The sequence below is a fragment of the Rhipicephalus sanguineus genome, chromosome 1, assembly GCF_013339695.2.
Source record: "Rhipicephalus sanguineus isolate Rsan-2018 chromosome 1, BIME_Rsan_1.4, whole genome shotgun sequence".
Classification (NCBI taxonomy): Eukaryota; Metazoa; Arthropoda; class Arachnida; order Ixodida; family Ixodidae; genus Rhipicephalus; species Rhipicephalus sanguineus.
This window is the reverse complement of record NC_051176.1, coordinates 293,765,442-293,774,189: the sequence shown is the minus strand read 5'-3', so window position 1 is coordinate 293,774,189 and position 8,748 is coordinate 293,765,442. Positions and strand designations below refer to the sequence as shown.

Here is an 8,748-nt window from a genome sequence, read left to right as displayed (position 1 = left end):
GTTAAACCACCTCAGCAGACTTCCCTTTTTTTCTTTTTGCAAGGAGGTTACACGTCAATTTAGTTCATTCACTATATTTTCTCACATCCGATCTTCCTGTACAGCTGTTTCAGGTGAGCGTGAAGCCGGAATAGGCGCATTCATCCGGTTTAGAAGGCACTGGCGATACCAGCCGGCACATCTCAGGACATTCCGCATGAGCAAGCTACCTCTGCATCTTACGGATTTAAGGCTCGGTGAAAAGTTCGAATTCAAACGGACAGTGATTCTGCAGCTTGTTCCTCGCTTCGGTGGCCAGCGATGTTGCTCTGTTGAGTCGCAGATTCAAATCTCGGCCGTGGAGGTTGCATTCTGATAGACAGGAATGCAAAAACGCTCGTGTCGCGTGCTTATGTCCGCAGCATTCAAGAATGCCAGATTATTTAAATAAGTCTGTAGTTCTGTACTATAGTGCCTCCCATAACCCAGTGCAGTTTCGGTGTGCTAAACCTCACAATTTTATTGTCGTTCTGTTGTCCCAAATTCTGATATGTCTCGATGCCCGGCCACTCGTTAATGCACCTGCTAGCTAACGCAGTCAATGCCTCACACTTTTCGAAGGATTCTCACATTTTCGTTACCATTTTTCGTAAGGCAATGTGCCGCCACTTTCCCAACAGAAGCGCTGTAAATGCATCAGGGCTATTCTATAGGGTGCATGTGAAGAAGGCTATATGAATCAATGCCACGCTATATATGGGGCATGCGCACAAACTGCATTAGGTAAGCCTCCAGCCAAACCGCGCGCTATATTTTTCTTCGTGGAAGAGCTTTAAAGGAATGCTTCAGTGTTATATTCTCGCCAGTAATGTATCACCCTCCCCTGTCAGTTTCATGACAGCGTACGAAACTGAGCCATGTTTTTAATGCGGCTGGTACTTGCCAAGCTACGCAGTTCGTTAAAAGCATCTTTGGTAAGCGACACACAGCTTGTACATTCGCGTGCCAAAATGAGGTGTAACCGCATCTGCTGATGCACAGTACGCGTGATGGAGCTGTTGTAATTACTTTTTTGTTTTTTTGTTTGTCACTTCATTATGCAAGCGAGAATATAAGGTCTGCATAGCGCAACGGCGTGCCAACGAGTGAATCGAAGGAACTGGAAATTGCGAAACTGCCCACCGATCCAGACTAAGCGACAGATCACTTAGGTTGCTATTTTGCTATTTTGGACAGGGCAGAACCAAGGTTGCCAGGTTTGGCTACATTGCGCCAATATGGCTACTTTTTGAGGCCCGTGGCGGCAGAAAAAAGCCCCTTGGCTACTTGTCTACATTTTGGCTACTTTCTTGTTGCCTCGATTTGAACCAAATTATTAACATCTTGTGACGCCGCTGGCGTTCGAGTATTCGGTGTCAAAACATGGTGACCAAAATGTGTTTCCAGCTCCCAAAATTGAATTTGGCGCTTGCATTACGCAAAAGAAAAGACTTTTGGCTCGGGGGCACACTTTTGCATGGCGCCTCATTTCGCAGACCGCCTATATTGCTGAAGACGACTTTAAACTCTAATTTGAAACTAACAGGACAACGGAAAGCGCTCCAACCCCAACAATTATTAATAAAAAAGCGCTCCGCATCCAGGACGCTCTGCACTCATCGACATTAGAAATAGGATATCTGAAGAACTGCTTGTGTCGTTTCTTAGGATTAGGTATGGACTTCCATCACGCGAGAAACGATTGCGAAAGTGACTACAATTTATGCTTCAATCATAGGAACTGTGAGTTTGAGCACATTCATGTATAGTACTCGTTTTTATTGTCGCTGGTGCTTCTAGCCCTTTTAAGAAAGGTCACGCAAGGCACGTGAAGAGAATGTCATTTCTGCAACAGCGCAAGAAACTTCGTCATCCTGCACGAAATAATTGCTAATGTCAACAATTTATGCTTTAATCTAAAAAATTACGATTTTGAAGAAATCTTGCTGTACTTATTTACATTTCCACCAAAAGGTTTTTTTTTTTTTTTTCAATTTGGTCACTTGAATAGCAGCGTCGCAGTCGTTTCCGTACACACGTGACTACATTTGGCTACTTTGGCTATCCATGGCTCCAGTTGGCTAGTTTTTGGCTAGTTTTTCTGATTTCTTTACTATTTTTTGTCGTTTCGACCTGGCAACCCTGCACAGGACTAGTGCTTGTCCTGTGATGTGTGCTCTTTCTATGTCTCGTGCCAAATTTGCGCTTTGCAGTTTAGCGTGATATAGTCAAGATCGTAAAATAACTGCGCAAAAGACGACGAACGAACACACAGAGACGATCAGTTTACGGTCGTGAGCAACCAAATAGCCCGATTTACCGCCATTGTGATATAGTCAAGTTGGCCAACAATGCCCGCTGCAGTTTCGAAGCCCAGCTAGATTTTTTTTTACTAAGGGGGTGGGGGGGTCACTACTTATCAGCACTCGTTGTGCAGCTCTTCGCCTCGACAATAGGCCTGGATAAGTACATTAATTCATTCATTCAAATAATTAGAGTCTAAGTGCACCTGCGGCAAAATAACAGGGGATGCGACTGAGGTCTCGTCGTTGATATGTTGGAAGTTAGCCGCGCAATCTCACTTCATCTGACCCACGTTCTTACATAAGCTGGGATCACTTTATCTTTAAATGTCACACCAATAGGTACAAAAATCGTCACTACCACGGTTTCTGTCCCTACGCAGGCCCTCCCGATCCACCGGCCGAAGCCCCTCGAGCGGTCGCTCTTCCAGGCGGCGCGATCGAGGTGACCTGGTCGTGTTCGCCGTTCGACGGTGGCTGTCGCATCCAGCGCTATCTAGTGGACGCGTCTCCGGCGTCGGCGGAGCCCCGCGCCTGGAGCCGCGTAGCCGCGGTGCTCAGCACCTGCTGCCGGCTCGTCGACCTGCCGCCGGAGACCGCGTACGTGTTCGTCGTGCGCGCACAGAACGCGCGCGGTCTGAGCATGGCGAGCGCCGAGTCGCCGCCCGCCGCACCCATGCCGCCCCACGGACCGCCCGCAGCAGACGACGACGAAGTGCTGGACGAAGGTGAGGGCCATTCTCGGTGACGCTCTCGAAGGCGCGCTCGGAGCACGTCCCCCGCCGAATGTATCGTATACGTCCAACATCCTCAACCCAAACAAGGAAAATCCTGCATTACTTGGAGTCCGGACCGATTCATAGTCGCTCTAGCTGTGGTTTCCGTCATTCCTTTGTTTTTCTGTGAGCATTTACAGCCGTAGCATGTCAAACAGACAGCATATCAACAGAATTATCGCACTTCAATTATCGTAGTGCTCAAAAGTGCCAGGGTGTCTAGTCGATCTTTACCAACATGCTATGATGCTCCGAACGAATGGTTGGCGTGATTCTATATACGAGGTAAGCATTAAGCATTAATTGCTGTAACACAGCGTGCAGTAATTGGTTGCATTGCAGGGGAGATCAAAGTAGTTCAGTCCCGACAGAACAAGCTTGCCGGCGAAATGGGTTTGTACAAGCGGCGCTGAACTATAGCTCCATTATTCTGATGGATACGTCAGAAAACGGGAAAGATGCACCTGCGTTCTCATTTAACATAGTCTGAGGCTATCGTGTTCAGCGAGCTAAAGACAACTGCAGCCGAAGAGGAATCCATGTAAAATATCGCATTAGAGGATACGGTTTAGATGTAAGAGCTGTCACTTGGAAAATTAGCGATGATTTCATCAAAATGGGATAAAATTTGTACCGTGACCTCGGAGATCGTACTGGCGCTGTGCAAGAGGCCACCTTGGAGGCCACGTTTGTTTTCTGTAGAAGTGACAAGTACGGCCTTCTTCAGTCGCTCTGACTATTTGCAGTTTTTCTGCATTTGAAATTTATTCATCCATGGACATACGTATGCACCCGTAAGTGCGCGATGTCCATAAATCATACATGGCATTTTGCACTGGTAAATTCACAACTATTTTTTTTAGAAATTGAGATTTATTTGTGTGGCCCACACAAAGGCTGGCGAAATTTTTTCGCAAGAAAATGAAAAGTTCTTGTTGCAAGACGGACTTAATACCGGGAGTTCGTGCGGGGTACCGACTGGCAGCGGCAAAAACGAAGCGCTCGCTATCGGTCGCGTTCCGAGACATTCGTAAAGATAAGTCACGTTTGAAGACAATACTCGTACGGGCGTTATCAGCGTACGGGCACTTCTGCCACCCTTAAAATCTAGCTTGCCTGCCAGCTGGGAACGCTGTGTTCCCATGCTTACTCGGTGTAGTTTCAATTCCGAAACTCGGATGGCAAGACACCCATACAGCAGACACGCGTCCGGCTACATTGCACACAGACAGTTGTAGCGGCGTTGCACCGAGGGTTCGCAATCACGCTGATAAAACGTACGAGATAAGAAGGCACAAATGAATGGGAGAACACTTTTGTTCGCTCTGTTCTTATCTCTTGCATTAGGTTAAAAATTAGAAAAAAGATTACACGATGTAAATAAAGATGCAGTTCTCACAAGCAGGTCCACTAGATGTACTACACGTGGACGTGGTTATCGGGAATAAACCATGCTGAAGTGCCTAGAAAACACACAAAGTTACGCACGACAATGCCGTTACTACCACAAAATGAACAGGACGGAAGCGAGTGTCAGAAAAGGATTCTCGACATGAACTATACGTTCACACGGAGGCCCAGGCTGCAAATAGCTCGAGGGAATCTCGCGAACCTACGTATCATTTACAGGCACCAAAGCAGCTTTTGTGCTGTGGAAGCTTGACGCACGAGGCCGAACAAATTTTGATAAAACGCAAACGGTAAAAAGCAACACAGCGGAATGAGCGACGATGATGTTCGCAACCGAGTACAGTAGGGCAGATAGTGCCCAACTTTTCAATGTTGTTTCGGTTGCTTTAGCACTTCTTTCAAGTTTCGTATTGTCCGTAGAAACACTGCCAGGACGTTCGTCGAACTCCTAATCCTAGAGTTCGGTTAGTCATTTAGGACAACAATGGACTCAAAACTACGCAACTTATTTCAAGTCTTGGAACTATTGCGTGCGAACTGCACTGATTGCGACGTGCGTGACGAGCTGCCGTCCGGGCCTTCGCAGTGAAAGCGCCAGGGCTTTCATTTTCCCTCCTGACTCTGAGCTGCACGACACGTGGAAGAATGCCATGTTCGGTCACACTCGGTGACCTTTCTTTCCAGCCACCCACATCTGCTGATGCAGGTTGGTCCTGTGGACGTCGCACTGTTCCATGAGCTTGACACGCTATTTTGCTGGGCTACCATAGTTAGTGCATATAGTGTGTACCGTAGTTTGTACCAGCAAAACGTTACACAAGGACGACAGGAGGAAAGCAGGGACGTGAAATTTTTCTGTCGTAGCTGTAAAATTCCTCGTTGGCCAAAGCAGCCTGTCAGCTTGCTGTCAGAAAGCAAATTTGCGTCAGTACGTACTCGCCTGCCAAAGTTTCGTTTGGCATCTGAGAGTGTACTCGCCTGCCATAGTTTTAAGTGGTCGTGTGACATTTGAGAGTGCGTGTCATTACAAAGATGATAAGTTGTGTGTTATGTTATACAACTGGCGACTTTTTTTATGTATGCTGATGAAAACAGATTGCTCATTTTATACAATGTGGCACTATATGTATGTGCAGTCCCAATTGCACGAGCCTGCTTGATTTAATTGCTAAAACAAGCAGCGCTGCCTTATTGTAAGATGTAGGCCCGTGTGCACTGCATTTCAGTGCTGTTATCCGTCGATTCCACGTGCGTCGCTCTGCTTTGTCCGTTGACATCTGAAGCTCAAGATACCGGTTACAGGGCGAAATCACGCTCGCCGATCTGAAGCGTTTTTTTTTTCTTTTTTCACTGAAGAAAGGTATGGCGCGTTCGACCTTGTTTCACCGTATAGATCCAATAATATACGCTGAAATGTGCAACGCTCACAAAAGGTGCACGTCAAAATGCTGTCCGGAACAACTACAGCGCACGCATTACTCAGCCTGGTACCACAATTGATTCAACCCAGTATAGTTTTCACCAATTAGTCAGCCCAGTATACTAGGCCACACGAATTCTTTTTTGCGTCTCCTATGCAAGCAGGAGATCAAAGCTGCGCTACTATATCGGCAGCGCTTTGAAAGGACCCAAATGGTGGAGGGCAAGCACTGTCCCCTGTTATTAGTTTGTTACGGAAAGGTTCTACGACATTCCGAAACACAGACTGCATCATATATATATATATATATTCTATATATATATATATATATTATATATATATATATATATATATACGCTGGCAACAGTCTCTAAAGAAGCATGCATAGAGTAAAAATACGTCGGAAAGGTGAAAAGGATTTAAAGGAGAGCGCGACAAACCGTGGCAGCAGCTTCAGACGCATACAGCATGGCTGTTATTTGCACGTTTTTGAGCAGTTCTGCCAAAGGAGGCTCCTCTGAGGCTAAAAATCGTCACTTTGAGACGAGTTTTCAACTCAATTCATGTTCTAAAGTGCCTTTAACAATCCGACTACCAAGTTACTTTCTGTTCCACGGGTTTGTCATGCATGAAGGGCGACGAGCAGTGCCCCGAGTAGGCGAGAGGCAAAACAACGCAATTAAACCGAGAATCTCGCTCAAGTTATAGTTGCCTGTTCAGTGTCAGTAATCCTTTCGTGTTTCTTTCACTGCTGTTCACCGTTCATGTTAAGTAGACTTGATTCTCCTGAACAGATTTCCCTGCCGAAGCGGCGCCTCAGTCGCTAAAACATAACCCCAAGTTAAGCGTATGAAGCCACCGGATAATGCCGCCGAGAAACCTCATTATCTGTTGGCTCTTGTGGTTGCCTGACGAATAGAGGGCCCCTCGATCCTATCCCCTTCTTTTGTTCAAGCTAGAGTTATAACTCTATAGTCTATAGTTTGAAAGAAAGAAGGGGATTTGACAACGTACAGATCCTGAAGTCAGCACGCTGTCCTGTCGCAGCTCCCACCTTCGGTTTCACACTTGCTGCCTATGAGATCTTGGCTTTGTGAAAGTTTCGTTTGCTGCTTGTTAACGGACGTATGTTTTCGCTATGCGTACAGAATATATTCAGGCAGCAAGCCGACGCAAGCTTACCTATAAACACGCTATCTGTTGCACTGAGCGGCTTGCGAACTGTAGTACGATGCTATCTCGGAAAGCTGAGTGGCGATGGCTTTGCGGAGCTATGCGACGTCATAGCTTATGCCTAAATGAGAAAGGTTGCTTTGCACAAGCAGATCCTGCATCAGTGGAGCAAGTGTCAGCAAACACTGGTAAACTAAGGACGGCACCAACGTCCAGTCCTATCGGCCAATATGCGAGAAAAACCGTACGCTTAACGCTGAATACCTCGTCGCACAGTTTGGGCGTGACGTCGCACCATATGCTTAATTGACCCAGCTATCCTTCAAACGATTCGTGGTGAGCAACGCTTTCAGAAATGATAAGAGATGTTGACATTCTCTAAGTAAGGATATTCTTAACGAAAGAGCTGCCTTGTTTTGAAGCGTTTTCTCGGAACGTAATGTTTGAATTGTATTTTTAACATTAAATGTGCCTCTATATAAGATTAGTTCGATTTAACTGCATGTAATCTCCAACGATCATACAGATCACTGAACTTACATTTACTAAGCAAATACAGACGCCTGAAGATAGACTAAAGGTAAATGTGGTTGATAGTCCGCAATACAGACCCTATGTGCTGCCTTGAGTTAAAGTCATGGTACAGCCATCGGCTGGACTTTTTTAGACTTCAGGATAATTTGGTCTACATTGATAACGAGCAAGAAGGGGAACATTGTCTAGACTCGTGCGGTTCTGCACCATCACGGCTACCTCTGTGCGAAGATACTCGCGATGCTACCTCACGCAATAGCATAACAGCGAATTTTGATCATAATAATGAGTGAAAATAGCTGTACTCGGAGTCGTAACTGTATGTAGATCGTCAATCTTCCTGATTATGCTTCCTGGTGCGCTTCGCCGTGTATATATTACAGTAGCGCCCGGCTAGCTGGATGCCCGCGACATTGTTATTAATGAGACGATTGGCATGTTTGCGCACTGAGGCATAGGGCACACGTGCTTCGCAAACGGTTGCTACAGTACGTCAAGCGTCTTGAAGGTGCACCGAATGATTCGTTCCCCTTATAGGCGCGTCTGTTTTCGCCTGATTTGCAGAGATGACGGTACCACCAGGTCCTCCTGTTACGATGCGGCCAGGAGAAGAGTTCAACCAACACTACCACGTGCACGAAGCGGTGGGCAGGTCAGTAACGGTCGGCGTTTTTTACTGCCATGCTGCGTATGGCTAAGTTGTGGCGAATCGCGTCAGTAGAGAAAAGACGCGCAGAGCAACAATTTTCGGCGCCCTTCGAGCATCGCCCCCTCGCCACCGCCGATGCCTCATTCGTAAGTGTCGCGATACTCGGCGGCAGCACTTCCCACCAATAGTTGTGCCCCTTTGTGTTGACGTAGAGATCGTGCAAGCGCTGTTAGCAGCAGTTGCCCATTTGGACTCGATAAAGTACAGAGGTGTGTCGTTCACTAAGAACAGCGAGAATTGAAGGAGCGCCAACACCACAGAAGGGCGAATGGGCGCGACAGCGACGTGAAGCCGCTGCCGCACAACGTGCAGCCGCTGGCTTCGCTGGCTTCCATCTTCATAGTTCGTAGAAGGGATGTGATTTTTTTTTTACGTTTTGAATCTGCAGGTACCAAATTTCTCCAG

General features: G+C 46.8%; 1 protein-coding gene across 1 annotated transcript in view; it reads left to right on the top strand.

The window, feature by feature from the left end:
- LOC119383249 (myosin light chain kinase family member 4) overlaps positions 1-8,748 on the top strand; it is a 55,156-nt gene that overhangs the window by 13,953 nt on the left and 32,455 nt on the right. Inside the window, exons 3-4 of the mRNA XM_049413087.1 lie at positions 2,664-3,049; positions 8,199-8,286. Coding sequence (XP_049269044.1) covers positions 2,664-3,049; positions 8,199-8,286 — 474 coding nt within the window. The remainder of the gene's footprint in view (positions 1-2,663; positions 3,050-8,198; positions 8,287-8,748) is intronic.